This window comes from Psammomys obesus, unplaced genomic scaffold (assembly GCF_907164565.1).
Source record: "Psammomys obesus unplaced genomic scaffold, mPsaObe1.curated_primary_1811, whole genome shotgun sequence".
NCBI lineage: Eukaryota > Metazoa > Chordata > Mammalia > Rodentia > Muridae > Psammomys > Psammomys obesus.
Genome location: NW_026591597.1, coordinates 330,593 through 352,161, shown reverse-complemented (window position 1 = coordinate 352,161; position 21,569 = coordinate 330,593). Strand labels below are relative to the sequence as shown.

At 39.8% G+C, this 21,569-nt stretch overlaps 1 protein-coding gene across 2 annotated transcripts in view; it reads left to right on the top strand.

Moving 5' to 3' along the window:
* Positions 1-15,084, top strand: part of Sox30 (SRY-box transcription factor 30) — a 37,766-nt gene extending 22,682 nt beyond the window's left edge. The window contains exon 5 of one of the 2 annotated variants that reach the window (XM_055610671.1): positions 14,703-15,084. In XM_055610671.1, the coding sequence (XP_055466646.1) occupies positions 14,703-15,084 (382 nt within the window). The remainder of the gene's footprint in view (positions 1-14,702) is intronic. The other variant, XM_055610672.1, reaches the window with a different exon arrangement.
* The last annotated feature ends 6,485 nt before the right edge of the window (positions 15,085-21,569 follow it).

The following is a 21,569-nucleotide window of genomic DNA, read 5'->3' as shown; positions in this document are numbered from 1 at the left end:
CCCACATAATCACATAATGGAAGGAAATTGTTCTCTGACCTCCCTATACATAACCCATGCATGCTGCCCAAAACACAAAATGAATGAATGAATGAATGAATGTAAATGATTTTAGAGAACCAGGTAGGTAGCTGCTATAATGGTGAGAAAAATCAATAAAGAGATAAACTAAAAACACTGTAAACCTAATAGACCTAATAAACACACACACATAAACATCAGAACATACACTCTTCTCAAGTACCATATAGCTTTCTAGATAAGATCATCTGTTAGATTACAATATAACCTCAGTAAATTTAAAAAGATTGAAATCATGTAAAGTTTATTCTCTGATTACAATGGAATGTGATTACAAATTAGTAATAAAAGGACAAGGAAAAGTGTGCTAATTAAGCATCTAATATATTGAAGAAGACATCATAAAGAATGTAAAATTCTTTGGGATCAATGAGAATGAAGATACAACATCCAAAAGCTTGTGGGGTATTCAGTGGAAAGCAGTGTTCAGATTTCAGTTCATAGCTGTAATGGCCTGTATTTAAAAATAAAGATCCCCAGGGCTGAAGTTATAGCTCAGTTGGCTCAGTGATTACCTGATGTACACAAGGCCTTGGCATCAATCCACAGTACTATATAAACCAGGCATAGTAACACATGCCTGTAATGCTGCCACTTGGAGGTTAGTGAAAGAGGATCACAGGTTCAAGGTCATCTTCATCTACATAGGGAGTTTGAGGTCAGCTACAAGAAATCAACAACTTGAATTGATGCTTTAATAAATTAGTAAAAGAACAAATAAAAGTCAATACAGAAGAAAGAAAATAGATATCAAAGCATATGTGACTGAAATAGAAAAAATGAGAAAACTGGAAAAGCGCAAAAATTGCTAAGGTGTGTAAGATATGTAAATGGGACTTTTGCTACCATCTGTGTGCTTCCTAACTACAGACACAGTTGTGGGCAGGCACCTCACTCTCCTGTGACCATGCCTCCTCATCTGATGTAATTATCCTGTATCCCTTCAGACTAAAAGCTAAAATAAACCCTCCTTTCTACCAGTTGTTTCTGGTCAGGGATTTGGTCATAGCAGTGAGAAAAGTAGCTAATACAAATGCTGTATATGTTGGTGTTGTAACAAGTTAGAAATAAAAAGAACTATCCAAGCCAGCTTGACAGATAGCGTAGTCTCTTTTCTCGTTGCTGTGATAAAATATTTTTGGAACAGTAACTTAAAGGAGAAAGGGCTTATTCTTGCTCTCAGCTCAAGGATTGCAGTCCACTATGGCAAGGAAGTCCAAGCAGCAGGGGCTTGAAACAGATGTTGCCATTTATCCACAGGTAGGAGGCAGAACAACTTAACTCATACTGCTGCTTAGTTCCTTTCTGCCTATGTACAGTCCAGTATACTATCTAGGGAATGGTGCTACCCACGTAGCCAGGTCTTCCCACATTGATGAATGCAATCAAGACAATCACATGCAACCATGCACAGAGATCCATTTCCCTCAGGTGGTTCTAGAAGACATTTAAAAAATGTAAACAGACTGTAAGAGATGAATCAACAATGTAAAACCTTCCAGCAAAGGAAAATATCCTGGACCATGTGACATCATTGGTAAATGCTATGAAATTTTGAAAGAGGGCTGCGCCATCAGTCCTTTCTCAAACTATTCCAAGAAAAATAGAAAGGAATACTTGGAATGCTAGCATTAACCTGTTACCAAAGTTAGAGTGAATGAAAGTCGCATACCTTATATGACTATAGATGCAAAATTATGCTAGCAAACTAAATCCAGCAGCAATAGTAAAAGCATGACAAGTCAGATTTACCTCAGAAATGAATGCATGATTCACAATCTGAAGTTGATTAGTAATAAAGCCATAGAGATCTGCTGATAGAGAAAAAGCATTTGCTAAAACCCAGTATCTTAGAGTGGATTAAATGCCTTAGTTCAGGTTTTTTTTTAAACTAAGAATAGGAGGGACTTTCTCAATATTGTAAAGAAATGTATTAAAATGCCATAGATAGCATTGTATTAATTAATGACAGATAGAATATTTCCTCTAAGATCAGGAATAAAAGACAGAATGTCCCTTTTACCATCTCTGTTCCATATTGTACTGGAGAGTCTGAGCCAGGTAAATTAGGCAAGAAAGAAAAACAAAAAATTCCAAAATGAAAACTGTTCTTACTTGATGTTATCCTATATGTAGAAAGAAATTTTTTTTAAATTCACAACAAAAGAGGCCAGTGAGATGGCTCAGTGGATAAAAGCACTTGCTGGCAAGCATGATGACCTGAGTTTGATCCCTGGGACCCACATGGTGGAAGGCCCTGGCTAACTCCCAGAGATTGTCTTCTGACCTCCATGAGTGGCAATGTATGCACATGTCCACACGCATATACATATCTGCACACTGAATAAATAAAAGTGAGTGCTGGAGAGGTTGCTCAGTGGTTAAGAGCATTTACTAGTCTTCTGGAGAACCAGGGTTTGGTTCCCAGCATGCATGTGGCAGCTCACAACCATCTGTAACTCCAGTTGTAGCAAGTCTAATGCTCTTTTCTGACCTCAGTAGGCATCTGCCCGTATATGGTGTGCATACATAAAGGCAAAGGCTGAAATGCATGAAATAAAGCAAATATAAAAAGTAAATGACCCGGGAGGGGAGGAGGGAGGAGCTTATGGGGGGATACAAAATGAATAAAGTGTAATTAATAAAAATTAAAAAAAGTAAATCACAAACTATGTACTGTAGCTGTAGTTTGAAGATATTAAATCATTATACAAAATTCAGTGGGCAAAGTACCACGTAAAGCCAGGCACAGTAGCACACATCTGTAGCACCAGCATACCTAAAGCAAGATGAGAGGAGGAAACAGAAGAATCCCTGGAAATACATGGGCCAGATGGCCTGGTGAGCAGCCATAAACAAGAGACCCTATGTCTAACATGGTAGAAAGTGAGGACCTTCACACGTGTGCAGTGACATGCACATGCCCAAACTCACACACAAGCACACACAAGTATATAGGACACACACACATGCACATCATACACACCAATACATAGATAAACTCTGTGATATAAAGAGAATGAAGATAATTCTCAGCCCGTCGGAAGACAGGTTGTCAGATTCTTACAAAACTAAACATCAGTAATCATGTTGCTTGGTATTTACCCAAATGAATTTTTGTCAATATAAAAATCTACATAAAGATGTTTATAGAGACTTCATTCATACGAGAACTCCTTCAGTAGGTTGAATAATAAACTGATATAGCCAGCTAGTGGAATATCACTTACTGCTAGAAAAAAATGAATAAGTAAACAATGATACACAGAGAGCCAGGAGTGTATATTACTGAAAGGCCTTTCTGAAAACAACAGACTATGCTTTCAATATATAACCTCCTGGAAAAGATTAAAAGTTGCCAGTTTCCCCTTCTGTGTGAATATATATCTGGGAGCATTCTCCTCTTACCAGCACACCAGTCACTAGACTAGTCCCTATCCAACTAACAACCTCATCTTTTTTTTTTAATTTAATTAATTAATTTTTTATTAATTACAGTTTATTCACTTTGTATGCCAGCTGTAGCCCCCTCTCTTGACCCCTCCCAATCCCACTGTCCATTCCGCTTCTCCTCCCATGCTGCTCCTCCAGGCCACTGATAGGGGACATCCTCCTCCCCTTCCATCTGACCCTAGTCTATCAGGTCTCATCAGGACTGCCTGCATTGTTTTCCTCTGGGCCTGGTAAGGCTGTTGTTCCCTCAGGGGTTGGTGATCAAAGAGCCAGCCATAGAGTTCATGTCAAAGGAAGTTCCTGTTCCTATTACTAGAGAACCCACATGGACACTGAGCTGCCACAGGCAACATTTGTACAAGGGGTCTATGTCCTCTCCATGCATGATCCTTGGTTGGAGTATCAGTCTCAGAAAAGACCCCTGGGCCCAGGTTTTTTTGGTTCTGTTGCCCTCCTTGTGGAGATCCTGTCCCTTCCAGGTCTTTCTATCTCCCACTTCTTTCATAAGATTCCCTGCACTCTGCCCAAAGTTTGGCTATGAGTCTCAGCATCTGCTTTGATACCCTGTTGGGTAGAGTCTTTCACAGGCTCTCTGTGATAGGCTCCTGTTCTTTCCCCTGTTTTCTCCCTCTTCCGATGTCCACCCCGTTTGACTTTCTGAATAAGGATTGAACATCTTACCCAGGGTCCTCCTTCTTGATTAGCTTCTTCAGGTGTACAGATTTTAATATTCTATGTCTAATATCCACTTATAAGTGAGTATATACCATGTATGTCTTTCTGTGTCTGGGATACCTCACTCAGGATGATCTTTTCTAGTTTCTACCATTTGCCTGCAAATTTCTTTTTTTTTATTTTAATTTTTTTAATATTAGTTACAGTTTATTAACTTTGTATTCCAGCTGTATCCCACTCCCTCATTCCCTCCCAAACCCCATCCTCCCTCATCTTCTCTCTACCCCTTTCCAAGTCCACCGATAGGGGAGGACCTCCTCCCCTTTCATCTGACCCTAGCTTATCAGGTATCTTCAGGCTTGGCTGCAAAGTCCTCCTCTGTGGCCTACCAGGGCTTCTCCTCCCTCAGGTTGGGGGGGGGTGGCGTCAAAGAGCCAGCCATTGAGTTCATGTCAAAAATAGTCCCTGTTCCCCTTACTAGGGTACCCCCTTGGATACTGAGATACCATGGACTACATCCGAGCAGGGGTTCTAGGTTATATCCATGCATGGTCCTTGGTTGGAGAAACTGTCTCAGAAAAGACCCCTCTGCCCAGATATATTCAGTCCTTGTGGAGCTTCTGTCCAGTCCAGGTCATACTAACTCCCCCTTCTTTCATATGATTCCCTGTACTCTGCCGAAGGTTTGGTTATGAGTCTCAGTCTCTGCTTTGATACATTGCTAGGTAGAGACTTTCAGAGGCCCTCAGTGGTAGACTCCTGTACTGTTATTTGTTTTCTCCTACAACCAATGTCCATTCCATTTTCTAAGTGAGGGTTGGTCATCTTACCCAGGGTCCTCTTTCTTGTTTATCTTCTTTAGGTGTACAGATTTCAGTATGTTTATCCTATCTTATAGGTCTAGTACCCACTTATAAATGAATATATACCGTATGTGTCTTTCTGCTCCTGGGATACCTCACTCAGGATGATTTTTTCTAGATCCCACCATTTGCCTGCAAATTTCATGATTTCCTTGTTTTTAATTGCTGAGTAGTATTCCATTGTGTAAATGTACCACAATTTCTGTATCCATTCCTCAGTTGAAGGACATCTGGGTTAACAACCTCATCTTAGTGCAACTAACCCCCACAGGGAGCCTGTTTCCAAAGTCATACTCTGAAGTTTCCAGACATCAGCAAGGAAGGGAGAATAAGTGTGCTGAGCAATGAATTTACTCTTGGGTAAGACACTGTGGTCAGTGGGTGCTATTACACATTTGTTTGCATTCTGAGTAGTAACGATGGGGTCTGTATAAGCTAGTGGTTTTAACACATAGATCACTGTTGTGAGATGTGTTGTGGTGATCCTGTGCATATCGGGAGGGAGAATTATATAGGGACTCTTTGTACAAATACTTAGTTTGGTTATGAGCCTAAAATTTCTGTTAAAAGTAAAAGTTTTGTTTTTGTTTTTAAGAAACATACACACAAAAAGCAAAGGTCCTGACATGAAGGTAGACATTGTAAGTAATGGGGGTAGAATTCAGTTACAAAAAGAAATCTCTGGTCACTTCATTTTCTTTCAGCAGGGATGTTCCCAAAACCCTTTAGTTGGGGGTAAGAAGGGTGTTTATCAAATTAATAACAATTAAATGTCCACATATCCACAGTGAGATTGTATTCTATCTCTCACCACAAAAATGTCATCTCAAATGATTGAAGAACAAGACATAAGAACTAAACCCATAAGATTCTTAGAAGAAACCATAAGGGTTTCTTATAAGGATAGATTTTATGATGTTGTTTTGGTGATGCCTAGGTGCTACATTAGAAACCCAAGCAACAGAGAAAAACTAGTAGACTAGACTTCATCGTAATTAATGATACCTCTTGCATCAAGAAGTATCAAAAAGAGATAAGAATTCAGAGAATGTGAGGGAGTATGCAGATCCATGTATGCATAATCCTAAAGCAGGATAGCAGTAAAAAGCAGCTGAGCTTATAAGTGAGCCAAAATCCATGTAAGATGTTCTTGGAAGAAGATGCCAGTAAGCACATGGCAGGGCTCACTGGTCCTTATAGAAAAGCACAGTAAAAATGCAGGGGTAACTTCAGATTCCCTGGTTAGAATTAGCTAAAGTAATGTTTAAATGAAAATGTTGAAGAAATTAGAACCCACATGTATTGCTGATGGAAAAGAAAGTGAGCACAGGCTTTTCAGAAAACTGACACTATTCTAGAATATTAAGTGGAGAGTGAGTAATGACTTCTCTCCTAGGTATAAGTAGAGTTAAGAGTATATGCAAGCTATAGACTGGCCATATGGAAAACATCTGCACAGACAAATGTAAGTAGTCAGCAGGGCTGTTAGGAATCTAAAGAATGAAATTTATAGAATATATATATATATATATATTTCCAGCTAGATTATAAATAGTCAACTGCAGGGTTGGTAGAAAGCTAAAACTTGAATAGTAAGCAGGTAGCTTACCATTGCCATTATAACAAACTGTAGTCAACATAGTGGTGTAAATGATATAAATTAGTTACTGTCTTACAGTTGTTGAGGTCGAAAGCTGAAATATGCTTCTAAACAGATTAGTTTGCTGAGGCTGATAGAACATGGAGCTTAAGTCAACAGTTTAGTCTCAGAGTTCTGGAGCCTAAAAGTCTGAAATTAAGCTATTGACAGGGCTGGGCTCCCTTGTGAAGATTCAGGGAAAGAATCCTTCTTCCTAGCTTCTTGACAAGCTTCAACTGCCCTTGGCTCATGACTATCTAACTATCCTCTTTCCGTATGCCTGTGTATGTATCTGTATCTTCTCATTGTTTTTCAATCTTTTTTTGGTGTGTGTGTGTTTGTGTGTGTAGTGAGGGCACATATCAGAGAACAACTTCAGGTTTGCTCCTTATCTTCTTCCTCTTTGAGACAAGGTTCCTTTTGTTGTTTGCCAGTGCTTAAACTGGGACAACTGGCCCATGAACTTTCAGGGACTCTCCTATCTCTAGCTTTGCTGTGTGTTAAATTCCCTAGGATTATAAGCCTGTGCTGCTACTCTGGTCTTTATGTGGTTCCAGGGGCTTGAATTGCCTTCATGCTTCCAATGTAAGAACTGTCTCCTCAGCACCTCCCTTCACCCCCCTTTTACAAAATACTAATTCTTTGAACAGTCCATTCCTGCATATACCTTCTTTTTATAAGCGCACAAGTCATTGGAATTATGTTCTGCCCAATACAACAGATGTGATGCAGTCACATCTGTAGTCATATTTTAAGGTTCCAGGTGGACATGAATACTGGAAGGGGGTTTACTCTTTTAACCCACTGATTGGGCTTAAAACAAAGGTGGCCGTGGCTGGTTGACTTGCTACCCTGAGTCATTTTTCAAGCCAGTGCCTGTTTCCATGACTCAAGGTACACTTTATTTTGGAGCAGCAGACACAGGAAACTTATGCTCTGTAGACCAGAGCAGCTAATGGAGGGGGAATAAATGTGCAGGGTTCTCTGCTGCATCTTGCGTCTGCGTTTTCCCAGCTCCTGAGTGTTCTCAAAGAACAGAGCTATGATCCTCTCTGTTCAGCTAGAGCTGAGGATGACCTGTGCCGTCAGCTTTAGTGGCCGCTAGAGATAGTGTGACCAGCACAGGGAGTACAAAGGTCCAATTAGAGAATGTGAGGGCAGAAAATGATTGTTATTGCAGGCACCATGGAGGAGAAACTTTTTACTTTTGTGAATGTTATTTACAGTTTGTTACAGAAAATGTCATATGCAAAAAAGGTAACAGTGTAGCATAATGCACCCCACATGCTGGCACCTAGCTTCAGAAGTTGACATTTTACTATTCTTTCTTCAGTTCCCCTTACTTTGGGAGCAAGGATGTATTTTAAAGCAAATCACAGATTTCATATTTCATGTACATTTTCATATGCTTCATCCAAAATCCAAATCAAATAACTTTTTTTTGAGACAGGGTTTCTCTGTGTAGCCTTGGCTGTCCTGGACTCGCTTTGTAGACCATGCTAGCCTCAAACTCACCGTGTTCTGCCTACCTCTGCCTTCCTTAGTGCTGGAATTAAAGGCATGTGCCGCCATGCCCAGCTCAAATCAGTTTATTTTTACTGTTGGTGTTCTGGATTTCAGGGCACTTTTAATTTCAACTGTGGAGAACAGAAATATTTATGTAGAAAATCTATGCAAACCTACAAAACTCTAAAAAAGCAAAACAAGTCTCAGGGCTGGGTAGATGGCTCAGTGGGTAAAGGCCCTTTATTACCTGATGACCTGAGTTCCATACCCAGGACCTATATGGTGGAAAGAGAGAACCAACTCCTGAAAGTTGTCTTTTGACCTTCCCACGCACTAGAGTACAGGTGCCCCTCCCCCAGGGTAAATAAATATAAGCAACAACATTATGAAATCAGGACATTTCTGGTTCTAAACATTTTGGATAAAGAATACAATATATGCATAAACACATACACAGGTGCTTATATTTACAGACTTATGAAATGACTGCCAACTGTCTCATAGCTGAAATTTTCATGTGCTTATTTATTAGCCAGCGATTCATCTGTCTTTGCTTTTCCTTTATTGTTTCAAACCTGTCTTTTTACAACTGCTGTATAAATCAGGAGCCAACCAAGTATACACATTGCTTGGATTGTTTCCTAAGCTTTCACCAATGGCTCTCCACCTTCTTCAGGGCCAGGCTTTTACTAAGAAACAAAAACTTCTCCACATCCTGGATGTGGCTTTTTATATCCTGATGTATTGATGTTTCTCTATCTCTTACTTTGTTTATGTATAAATTTTAACATCTGTCGATGTTAAAATTTGATTAGACCCAAGTTCTCTGTGTTTTTTTTTCAGTGATGTCTCATACGTAGTATTATATTATATGAAAGAGTACATAATACTCTAGTGACATTAAGTTATACCCTATGGCATGACACAGCTGGGTAGCACTGATATAGCCATTCCCATCCTTGACAAGACACGGAAGGCCTCTTGTATGTCCTCCTCACTGTCTGTGTCCTTCATTGAGATGATCCAAGAGGCTGACATTGACGGAGACAGCCAGGTCAATTATGAGGAGTTTGTATAGATGATGACTGTGAAGTGAAGATGGGCATTTGGCCATGCCCGCCCTTTCTTCTGATGTCTTGCACTCTCCTCTCTTCAACACTCCGCTGCATACCTGGTTCTAGCAAACATCAATTGGTTGGCTGAAAATCTGATAAAGGAACAAAAAGATTTGCCTCCCCCCCCCCAAAAAAAAAATGCCCCATGGATGCATGTGGTGTTGGATGGTTGTGTCTCCATCACCCTTTCTGTTGCACTGGTACACAGTCAGCTCCTTTGTAGCATGCTGGTTGCACTAGGACAGTTGCTCTCAATCTGTGGGTCACAACCCCTTTTGGGGGGTCGTATATCAGATATTTACATTATGTTTAATAACAGTGGAAAAATTATGAAGTAGCAACAAAATAATTTTATGATTGGGGTCACCCCAACATTGAACCGTATTAAAGGGTCACAGCACTAGGAAGGTTGAGAATGCACTAGAACTTGAAAAATACAAGTGTGTGGACCCTGCCCTAGGTGGAGGAAATCAGAAGCTGTAGGTAGAGCCTTGCCAACACATTCCTTTGTTTTTGAGTAGTAGTATGTGTACATCTTTATGGAATGTGATGCATTACACAGTATATAATAAAGGATAATAAAACATTTCCATATCTAAGTATTAATCATGTTATGTGCTGGGAATTTTACTCTTCTGGTCATTTTGAAGTGCAGCATATATTGTTTTAACCAGTAGTTGCCTGCTGTGCTAAAGAAAAAAAAACACAACAATATTTTGCCACTCTGTTTTTGTGCTACATCCTCTGCTCTTTTCAGTCTCCAGCTATCAGATTCCATTGTTCTTCCCCAGTACCAACTTAGTAGCTTCCACAAATGAATGATAACGTATTTGTCTTTCTCTCTGGCTTTTTCACTCAACGTAATGATTCCCATTTCTATTCACGAGGCTGCAAATGTTTTTTAGTATTCCATTCTTTTTATGACTGCATTGTATTCTAGTGTGTAAAGATACCACAGTATCATTATCTCTTAAGTCACTGAAAGGCGTTGGGACTGATTGTATATTTGCAAATAACATAAGAAACATAGGAATATAAGAATCTTCTGGTATAATGACCTTAGCTTTGAATGTATTAAACAAGTAGGGTACTTGTATATGACCATTTGATAATCTTCCTTTTTGGCATTTAATGGCTATGTATTTTGGATATTGTCTATATCAATGGATATTGATATTGGCTCTATCAATGGATATTGATCCATTGTTGGATGAAAAATTTGCACAAGTTTTCCCACTCTGTAGACTCTTTTTTTACTGTGTGAGACTTCATCATTCCATTTGAATGTTTTCATTTTCTGTGCCTTTAGGTCTCGTCATTAAAACCAAGTCATCACCTACATCACAGCAGTGTACAGAAGCCTTCCTGCTGCTCCCTGGCACTGAGTTTATAATTTCATGTTTTATGTGCAGGCCTTTGATCTGCTGTTGTGATGTCATTCTGTTGCCCATGTATATCTTGTTTTTCCAGCACTGTTTATTTAGAAGACTGAGTTTCCTTTGTCTACCATTAGTGCATTTTTTTCTATCTTAGGATCTAATCAGTTGGCAGTAATGATATGAATTAACCTCTGGAATTTTGTTTCTGTTGCATTTGTCTGTATGTCTGCTTTTATGCCACTATCATTATGGTTAGATTACAGTAGCTTTGTAGTCTACATATGTTTGTAGTCTACATTGTTTGCTGGTTTGTGTTGCGAATAGAGCCTAATGTCACTTAAGCAGACCTCAAATTGCTCTTTCACCAATATATCATAGTTTTCGTTGCAGAAATATCTCACTTCCTTCGTTAAATTTACTCTAAATACTTCATTTTTGTGGCTTTTATGAATGGATTGAAATCTTCATTTCCTTTTTGGATGGCCTATGTTTAAAATCCCAGAGCACATCAAGATGAGGTGAGAGAATGCAAGCTTGAGGCCAAACATGATTATACCCTGAGCTCAAGGGCAGCCAAGGCTGCATAGAGAAAGCCCAATTTTTGTATGCTTAATTCATATTCTTCAGATTTACTAAATTTATGTATCCATTCTAGCAACTCTTTTGATGGGGAATTTGGATTTTCTATATATAAATCATGTCATATGCAAATATGGATAATTTAACATCTTCTTTTCCAGTTTAGATATTCTAGTTTCTCTTTTCTGGTACTCATGCTAAGAATTCCCAGTACTGTCTCTGCCATGAACTTAGTGGCTAGCTCTTTGATAACCTCCCTCAGAGGCGGAAGCAGCCTTGCCAGGTCACAGAGAAAGACAATGAAGCCAGTCCTGATCAGACTTGATAGGCTAGCGTCAGATGGAAGGGGAGGAGGAGCTTCCCTATCAGTGGACTTGGAGAGGGGCATGGGAGGAGATGAGGGAACAGGAAGGGTGGGATTGGGAGGGAATGAGGGAGGGGGCTAGGCTGGGATACAAAGTGAATAAACTGTAATTGATATAAAAAATTAAAATTTTGTAAAAAATTAAAAAAAAAGAATTTCTAGTACTATATTGAATAAGAATGGTGAAATCAGGTACCTATTTGGTTTGCAACTGTAGAGGAAAGCTTTGCAGTTTCCTTGTTTAGTGTCGTATTGGCTGTGGGTTTTCCACACATAGCCTTTAGTATTTAGAGGATTTCCTTCTATATATGACTTGGTAAAAGTGTTTTGCCATGAAAAAAACTTTAATCTTACTGCATACCCTTTGTCTCTAGAGATGAAAATATGCTGCAGTACTGTATTTTGGTGACGTGTTACATGTTTATTGGTTTGTGTATGTTGAACCATCTTTGAATCCCACTTTATCATGGAATGTGATCTTTTCCATGAACCAATACATTTAGGTCATTGGTATTTTATTGAGAATTTTGCAGCTATGTTTATCCAAAATATGGGTCCATATTTTTCCTGATTTTTGTATCAAGGTAATGGGAAAAGCTGGATCTATAAAAGTCTTTGGCAGAGCTCCTTCCATTTCAAATTTTTGAATAGTTTTAAAAGAATTAATTCTTCTTTAAATGAACTGTTGACAGTAGTCAATTCATTAGGTATTACTCTACTTTTTTATTTTGTATTTTGTATTTTTGTTTCTCTGTGCAGCTCAGGCTGTCCTTGAAAGCAATATGAATCCTAGTTGGCCTCAAACCTGAGTCCCCCTGCCACTTTCTCCTGTGTCCTAGAGTTCTAAACAAACCATGTCTGCTTCTATTTATTATTGACTCGGTTTTGATAGTTTGTGTGTGCGCTTATGGATTTATCTATTTCTTCTAGGCTTCTAGTTATTTCAATATGTAATTTGTCGTGATAGTTTCTATGACACTTTGTGTTTCTGTGCTGTCTATTGAATTATTATGTTTTTCATCTTTGGTTTTGTTTATCTGAGATCTCTCTCGATCTCTCTGCCCCCAGTGTGTGTGTATGTGTGTATGTGTGTGTTGGTCTGTTTTGTTGTTGCTCTTCTGAGTCCTTAGCTTGTTTTATTTTCTGATGTATGGAGATATTACTATGCATGTCTCTCTAAGAACTGCTTTTGTTATTTTATACAGATTTCAGGAGGTTGTTTTCACTTACTGCCAGAAAATTTTTATTTTCCTTTTAATTTCTCCAGTTACCCACTAGTTTATGTTGCACAATGTACACTATTTTTTATGCTTTCAATTCTTTTTTTTTTGCTATTGATTTGTAGTTTTTATACCATGTACTTTGAGAATATGTGTGATATTATTTCAGTTCTAAAAACATTATCAAGACTTGTTTTAGGGTGTAACTACTCTTACGAGTTATTCTAGAGAATGTTCCATGTGCTGGTGAGAAGCATGTGTTCTAATCTGTTGGATGAAGGGTAAATGTCTGTAAGGTCCATTTGCTCTGTGTAAAATCCTCAGCCAGTACCTAGAAGGTGTAGAATATTCTTACTGTGTATTGACTAATCTTATTATTCTAATCAAGTTAACACTTGCTTTTCCTAATGGAGGGAATGTTTTTATAGCTACTCATTTTTACCCATGTAACCTTGGACCTGCTTTGTCATAATTGACTTGTGAACATAATGCTAACTTGTTTTCCCATACAATACAGTCATTGCAATGCTGGTGTTTCAAACTATAGCACATGTCTAATATATATAAAATTTTTAGGGTTTTTCAATTTTCCACCGAGCCTTGAAATTGGATCTTGTGGAAGATGGTTACTGGCTGACTGAGTTATGTCTACATTAAATGGAGGCTTTACATGAATTGTAGATGTGCTGTCCTGTCTGATATACCCATAGAGGTCAGTGATAGAAGAACCCGAGGGTAGAAATGCAAACTGAGTCATGGCAGCTAGAATGACAGTGTGTCAGGGCACAGGTTTTAAATTCTAAATACCTGAAGTAAAATGTTGCAGTATGGTTGCAAACCTAAAATATGTAAACACTAATTTATATTTGTGGTATTTAATGTTAGCAAGGTACCTTGTATTTTGAAGTTTGGGAGTCGGACATCTTCAGAGAGTTTGAGACAGTGCTTTGGTACATGTGTCATACATTTGAAAGGAAAGGGAGTTGGTCTTCCTTTTTACCATCCCTCCTGTCTTCCTTTGTATTACTTCTCTCTTGTCCCCTTCCTCCCTCCCTCCCTCTCTCCTTACTAGTTCAGAAGAAGCAGTAAGCACCTGGCGTTCCATGGGTTTTTCAAATGAATGTGATCATTGTGTTAGCTGTCACTAGATGGCGCTCATGAGCACAACTTTTGTTTAATCCATCTCTCAGAAGACACTTAGAGGCTGGTTTTGAATGACAGGCTTATTAGCTTTGCCTTTAAAAAGTCATAGTTCTAAAACTGCAAATTTTTTTCTCACAATCTTGGCCCATGGTGTTTTGTTTGTGTTTGTTGGCAAACATCCTTTAAAAGAATTGTGTAGTATCAGTTCTAAATCTTTATAGTACTAAGAATATTCTAAATTTACTTTGTAAAATTTAGCTGGAGTCTTCTGTCCAGGGCTGCAGTATTTAGCAGCTCTTCCTTTGAGCCCATTCCAGGAAGAACAGGGGCCACTTTACAGTTTACACTTTACACCTGCTGTTTTCAGTGTCATACAATGTGCACTTATATTTCCAACATTTTATGGGGTGTGAGGTATTATAGAGGCCAAGGTGGGATTTTCTTTATTGTACTTATTAAAGATAAAGAGCTAGAAACTAGTAAGAGGTGATAATGTTGGGGGTGGCTTCCATCCAAACTTCCTTTGCTGTAAGGTTTGGGTAGTAATGGATAGGCAGTGGGAAGATGGCAGAGGAATGCTTTCCAGGCCCTACAAGGAACACAGTTAATTCATAGTGTGAGCCAGGCATATGTGGGCAAGAGCTAATCTAACTTTCATTCGTTTGTTTTTGTGTTTCTGCCACAGCACGTGCCCTTATAGTCGGCCTCCTTTTGGCTATGGAAATTTTCCGAGTTCAATGCCAGAATGTCTTGGTTATTATGAAGACAGGTACCAAAAGCATGAAGCTATATTTTCAGCTTTAAACAGAGACTATCCTTTCAGAGACTACCCAGATGAGCACACACATAGCGAAGATTCTCGGAGCTGTGAGAGCATGGATGGACCCCCTTACTACAACAGCCATGGCCACAGTGGGGAAGAGTACTTGAACCCCATGCCTCCATTGGACATTGGAGCCTTGGAAAATGTCTTCACAGCCCCAGCATCAGCTCCCTCTGGCGTCCAGCAAGTCAATGTCACGGACAGTGACGAGGAGGAAGAAGAAAAAGTGCTCAGGAATTTATAATTTAAAACACATATGCACAGAAAATAAACATTTCTTAAAATATATTCTGGGTCAGTTGGTGTGAGAAAAAAAAAAAAAAGCCTAGAATGCTTTGCTGAGAGTTTTCAGCTGTGATTTGAGGAGTCAGACCCGAAAGCCATTCATGTCTTCCCAAGTTCTCATTAGTGAGACCCTGGACTCGTGATGCCTCAGCATAGGGATCTTAAAATCTAAAGTAGTTACTTTCATGGCTGAATTTTGCACCAACATGTGATAACATTACTTTATCTTGGAACATGTGAAATACAGAGAGCTCCCAGTGGCATGTGAGGACACACATGTGAGTATGTATCTGGCATGGCAAGTGTGGTTAGCATTTTATCTCAGGGTACATAACTTTATTTTTCTGAAAAAAAATTGGTGTTTATATATTTATGGATGTTGTCAGTTTTTGTGTAACATTTTGAAAATATTTTGATAACTTGTAGAAATGGACTACAACTCAGTTGCTAAATTTATTTACACTAATAACCAATTATAAGTTGAAAATGTATTTTTATGACACCTGGGCAGTTCCTTCAAATATAGTCATTTCTGTTACTGAACATTTTATCATCATTTTAACTATCTTTCCCATTTGGTATGCATTGTTATATTTTTGTTGTAACTAAATAAACAGATGAAAACGCTCTTGTTAAATGTTTTCTGTTGAGAGGAGGGAGATGAGCACAGTGAGTGCTGGCCAGCTGTGGTTAGCTTTTATGCCACATGCAGGCATTTCTGTTTAACACCAGCAGAGTGGCCCAGAATCCTGTTAGTTTGTGTACTAATCATATGTGTCACTGCTGAGACAAAATGCCTGAGACAAGCTGCTTGAGGAAGGCAGAGCTTATTTTGCCTTCTGGTTGGATGGTACAGTCCATCATGGGGGAATGCATGGCGATAGGAACATGAGGTCACATTCCATCTGTGCTCAGGGAGCAGCAGACGGTACTGGTGTTAAGCTTGCTTCCTCGTTATCAGAGACCCCAGCCCATGGGATGATGCCTTCCACATCACATGAGCTGATGGCGCATCATCACATCTCAGTTTACCTGATCTAGAACTTCCTCAGACATGCCAAGAAATTTGTCTCCTAGGTGATTGTAGATCCTGTCAGGTCATCAGTGGAAAACATTAGTTTGTATGAGATTTGAAATTTTACCGTCTCGTTGTCTTGTTTGTTCTTATATTAAGTTGCACTTTGTGGAATTTGTTATTCAAATTGTCTCCTCCTCAGAGTGTATTGTAATGTCAGTAGACTTCAAATGTCACTCAAAGTGTTCCGTACTCTAGACATAACTGCCCCAAGCATTTGCAAATTAAAAACCAGTTTTACTGCAAGGAGATGGGAAATGGCGCCTTAGTGAGAAGCTGAGTTAGAAGAGAACGATGTTTCTGTGCTTAATGAGACTGAATTTGGTCAAGCAGCTTTGGAAGCTGGTGTTGCACCCCACTTAGAAGGGAACACTGTTCTTTATCATTACAATATCACAAAAGTGTAGTGTCTCAGGGTTTCATACTTGGCCTTCTTGAGACTCTTTTGATTTTAACAGTACCTACTGACATCACCCAGTACCCACTGTAAAAAATGCTGGCAAATGACAGCTCGTGGCTTTGGTGTGTGAACTTCACACATGGTTTTCCTATGCTAAACAAAAGCAGGGTCTAAATAAACTTTAAAAAAAAAATTGTGTCTAACAGTCTTAAAAGAGTAAAGAATTGAAACTTGTAGTTGCCGTAATCCATCTCTGGCTATTAAACAGGCTTTTTAATGAATGATGACAGTGTATTGAAGTATTTATAAAGGCAAATGTGCTTTTTACTGTCAACCAGCTGTCGGGAGAGTTCTGCCTGGGCTAAAAGAGCTACATTTTATGTGTTTAAGAAAAATATATTAGGGTAAATTCACCGTAGAAAATGAAGGGTTTCTTAAGTATGTTTTTTATGTCCTTTCAGCATATTCACACTGCACTACCCTTTTCTCTCTCTTCCCTCTAATCTTCTTTCTCTTCCCTGAAAGTATCCCCTCTATATTCATGCCCACTCCCCCCACCGTGTGTGTGTGTTTGTGTGTGTGTGAAAAATCTTATGTTCCACACACATTAGAAAACATGACATTTGTTTCTGTTTCTGAATCTGACTTATTTTGCTTAATACAGTATTTTCCCATTCATTTGCCTTCCTGCAGATGACATACTTTCATTTACCTTTACACCTGAATAGAACTTTATTCTGGGGCTATGGAGACAGCTCTGCCATCAGAAGGCTTACCTCATAGCCTAAAGATCTGAGTTCCTCCAGCCCTGGACCCATGTGATTGTGGATACCTGGTCAGAATCTGTACTGCACCACTTTGTGACTCAGGCAGCTGTAAACCCTGGCTCTGTCTCTAGATGCCTCTGAAAGCACAAAATGACCCCTGAACTATCCCAGGAACTGTAAAACCTCAGCTCCTCCCCCAGAGGTAAATAAAGAGTCCTCCATTCTTGTTTGAAGGAGAAGAAAGGGGGTAAAAGACTGCCTGTTCCTTCCTGGATGTGTGGAGCACGCTCACTGACGCTGCCCACTGGCAGGGTGCAGCAGATCAATTCCTAACACCCATATCTAGTGTGAGAGTCCATAATGCCAGTGAATCTAGACACACCCCTTGCTTGCAAAGTGTCTTCCTAAGAAAATAGGACCAAGCAAATGTCTCTAAGATGAGCAGAGTTGACCAACACAGGTACAGTATTGATCCCCAGTCTTGGGCAGGATGTATCCCTGCAAAAAAGTCAGTGCTCAAGTAGACCCTGGAAGTAGGTAAGGCTGCTGAAAGTCAATAAAGACAATGAAAGGGATGACTGATTAAATTAGAGCCTAAATCCTGGCACCCAGAGAGGAACCCTGGAGTCATCCCTTCCTAACAATCTGGCTTTATTCAGTTTATCAACCCTGGATGGAGCAAATGTCCTGTAATCCACCCAGTCCACTACAAACAGGCCTGGACAAGCCCAGCACTGTCCATCAGTCATCAGAGCATTTTGACAGTTCAGCCCTGGCCATCAGCCAAATGTAAATCAAGACCTCCAAGACATCGTGCGTTAGCCACTCGTGAGGTCAGTGTCCCGACTTTTGAAAACACAAAGAGCCATTTAAGTGGGAAAGTCCCACTAAATCCTGCTGAAGCACACAGCCCACATTTGGATCATCTTTCTGAAAAGATTTTGGAAGGCGCAGCTGTTGCCCAGAGCCCTGAATACAGTCTGCTATTCTATGCAGAAGCTCTGACAGATTAGCATAGTTAATTTGAGATCCAGTCAAGTCCTCCAGCTTGTCCCTTCCTCTAGATAGCCTCTAGAGCCCATAACTGACTTGCCAAAGAATCCATGTTTTCTTGCCAGTGGGTAAGGTTGGATATTGATTGAATTTAACGTGACTTTGGGAATAGTGTCAGCACTGCATAGACCTGGGATTATTGATGAAAGCTGATTGTGTGTCATGCTGGAAATCCCAATATTCTGGGGTTTTTTTTCTGGGAGGGGGTAGGGTGTGTTAAAAGTGCATACTTCTCTAAACCAACTCCCTAAAGTGTGGCTTTCAGAGAATTCCACGAAACTTGAGACACGGATCAAGGACAAAGGCAAGATCAGGTTTATGCCTCCAACAGCTGTAGCTTTCAAACTGTTTTAAGGTTGAAGAAGCTGAATTAACAGCTGTGGGTTTATCTCTTGGTCTTGGCATGAGAAACAATGAGCGTAAATACAGCTGAGACAATGCTATGGTGAATTTTCTCCTGTTAAAAAAAAAATTATTTTATGTGCATGAGTGTTTTACCTGCATTTATGTCTGGGTACTGTATGCATGTCTGGTGCCCGTAGAGGTCTGAAGAGGGTGTCAGATCCTCAGGAACTGGAGTTACAGATGGTTGTTGGCCATCATGTGAGTGCTGGGAACCAAACTCAAGTCTTCAGCAAGCGCAGCAAGTGCTGTTAACCACTGAGCCATCTTCAGCCCTCAATTAGTAAATTTTAAATTATGTCTTGGAATCTGTGGTACATAGTAAATTGGGCGATCTAGTGCGGTTTGCCAGAACTTAAATATAAACTTTGGTATCTCTGGCACCTATGACTTTCAAAGCAGAAGCTAACACTTTTGCTTAAAGACGCTACAGACACATAAGGCTGTAAGGAAACTTACAGTTTTCCCTTCTACCTACGAGAACTGCCAGGCTCTCCTATTTTGCTTCTCAGTCTTAGAGCCACAGAAGACATTACTGGCCGTTCCCAGTCCTCACCTTCTATGAGACATCCCTTCTGTCTACAGAGCAGGCCCTGATAGTTCCAGAGATGTGAAACTGCTCTCAGGATGAAAGTCATTTGCTATCTCTGACCTTGATTAACATGCATTTTGGGTAGGAGGAATTTGGCCTGTGTCCTACAGTCAATACAGTGTATTTGGGGGAAGCTATATCAAGGATGTAGAGTTCTTAGAAATGTCAAGTGAAAGCCAGGCAGTGGTGACACACACCTTTTATCCCAGCGCTCTATAAGCAGAGGCAGGTGGATCTCTGTGAGGGCAGTCAAGGGCCACACACACACACACACACACACACACAACCCTGTCTCAAAACAAATAAAATGTCTAGTGAGAACAAAGGAATTGTGGATTCACCTACCTTCATTTATTTTTGCTTTTGTACATATATATGCAATAGTCTCTATAGAAATAAAAACAAATGAAACAAAAAGTCCTCTCAAAAGTTGCACATTAAAGCTGGGCATGGTGGTTCATGCTTTAATCCCAGCACTCAGGGAAGTAGAGGCAAGTGGATCGATACCAGTTCAAGGCCAGCCTGGTGTACAAAACAAGTCTAGGACAGTCAAGGCTACAAAGAGAAACCCTATCTCAAAAAAAAAAAAAAAAAGTTTACTTCTAAAAAAAAAAAAAGTTACACATCAAAACATTGTTAAGCCAAAGTCTATAGACAATTTCTATATGTGTGTATATAAGTATCTCTGTGTCTGTGATTTTATATGGAAAAAATTCAGGCTTCTTGGAGTTTCTGGTTACAATAAATCCTTAATAAAAACAATACTTCAGGTCGTAGCCTCAGAATGAACCCGCACTGCAGCTATGGGTTTGTGATCTGCTTTGTGGAAATTGTCATTAGTTTTAATATCTGCATTACATGTAACTTCTGCTGTTAGACATCAAGACTCTTTCCGATTTTTTTGCTATTCTGAATAAAAACATCCAGGCGAAGTCTTCCATCATGAGTTTGTTTTCTCAAGAAATTTTCAAGAGGGAATGTAGGTCAAAAGGAAAAGCGATTTCAAAAACCCTTGAGGGGCTGGGTGTGTAGCTCAGTGGGAGAGGACATGCTTAGTACGTTTAAGGCCACGAGTTCAGTTCTCAGCATACACAAAGACACCACACACACACACACACACACACACACAGAGAGAGAGAGAGAGAGAGAGAGAGACAGACAGAGACAGACAGAGATTAACAAATTGGTACTCAACAAAGTTGAAAGCAGGGGACTAGTGTGAAAACCAAAGGGAATGTTCTTTTAAAAACATTTTATTTTTAATTGCACTTATAAGTACCTGTCTGGGTGGGGTATGTGCACACCAATGCAGGTGTCCCCAAAGGCCAAAAGAAGGTATCAGACCTCCTGGAGCTGGAGCTACAGCTGGTTACCGGCTGCCCGGCATGGATTCAAGGAACAAAACTTGGGTCCTCTGGGAAAGTGGCACACACACTCTTAGCCACTGAATCATCTCTCCAGTTCCCCCAAGACATTTTTGCAGTTGTTTCTCTACCACAAGCCATCACTAGTTCTGTTCTCTTATCCCCTGTTTATATATATATATATATATATATATATATATATATATATATATATATATATATATATATAATTTTTTATTTTGTATAGTAATATAGCAATCACAGGTTATTTACTTTGTATCTCAGCCGTAGCCCCCTCCTTCATTCCCTCCCAATCCCACCCTCCCTCCCTCATCTCCTCCCTGCCCCTTTCCAAATCCACTGATAGGGGAGGTCTCCTCCCCTTCCATCTGACCCTGGTTTATCAGGTATCTTCAGGACTGACTGGCTGCAATGTCCTCCTCTGTGGCCTAGCAAGGCTGCTCCTAGTTCGGGGGGGGGGATGCATTTTTCATAATCCCTGTGTTTCACACACATCATAACAATAATGAATTAACCTCTGCTGAAATTTTGCTAAGTGGCAAAGCCAGACATTGGTTCACCGGACCCACAACTGACCATTCAGTATGAGAAGCTCAGGGAGGTTGAGGGACCTTCTAAAAGAGCCACATAGGACTGGCACAGAGCTGAGTCTGACAAGAGCTTGCTGCTTACTAACTCCTTTGGCATGCTGCCTCTGTACAGTTAGTATAAATAAATGTCTGTATGTAGGTTCACTCATTATTTTCCCCTGACAGAACATAGGCAGCTCC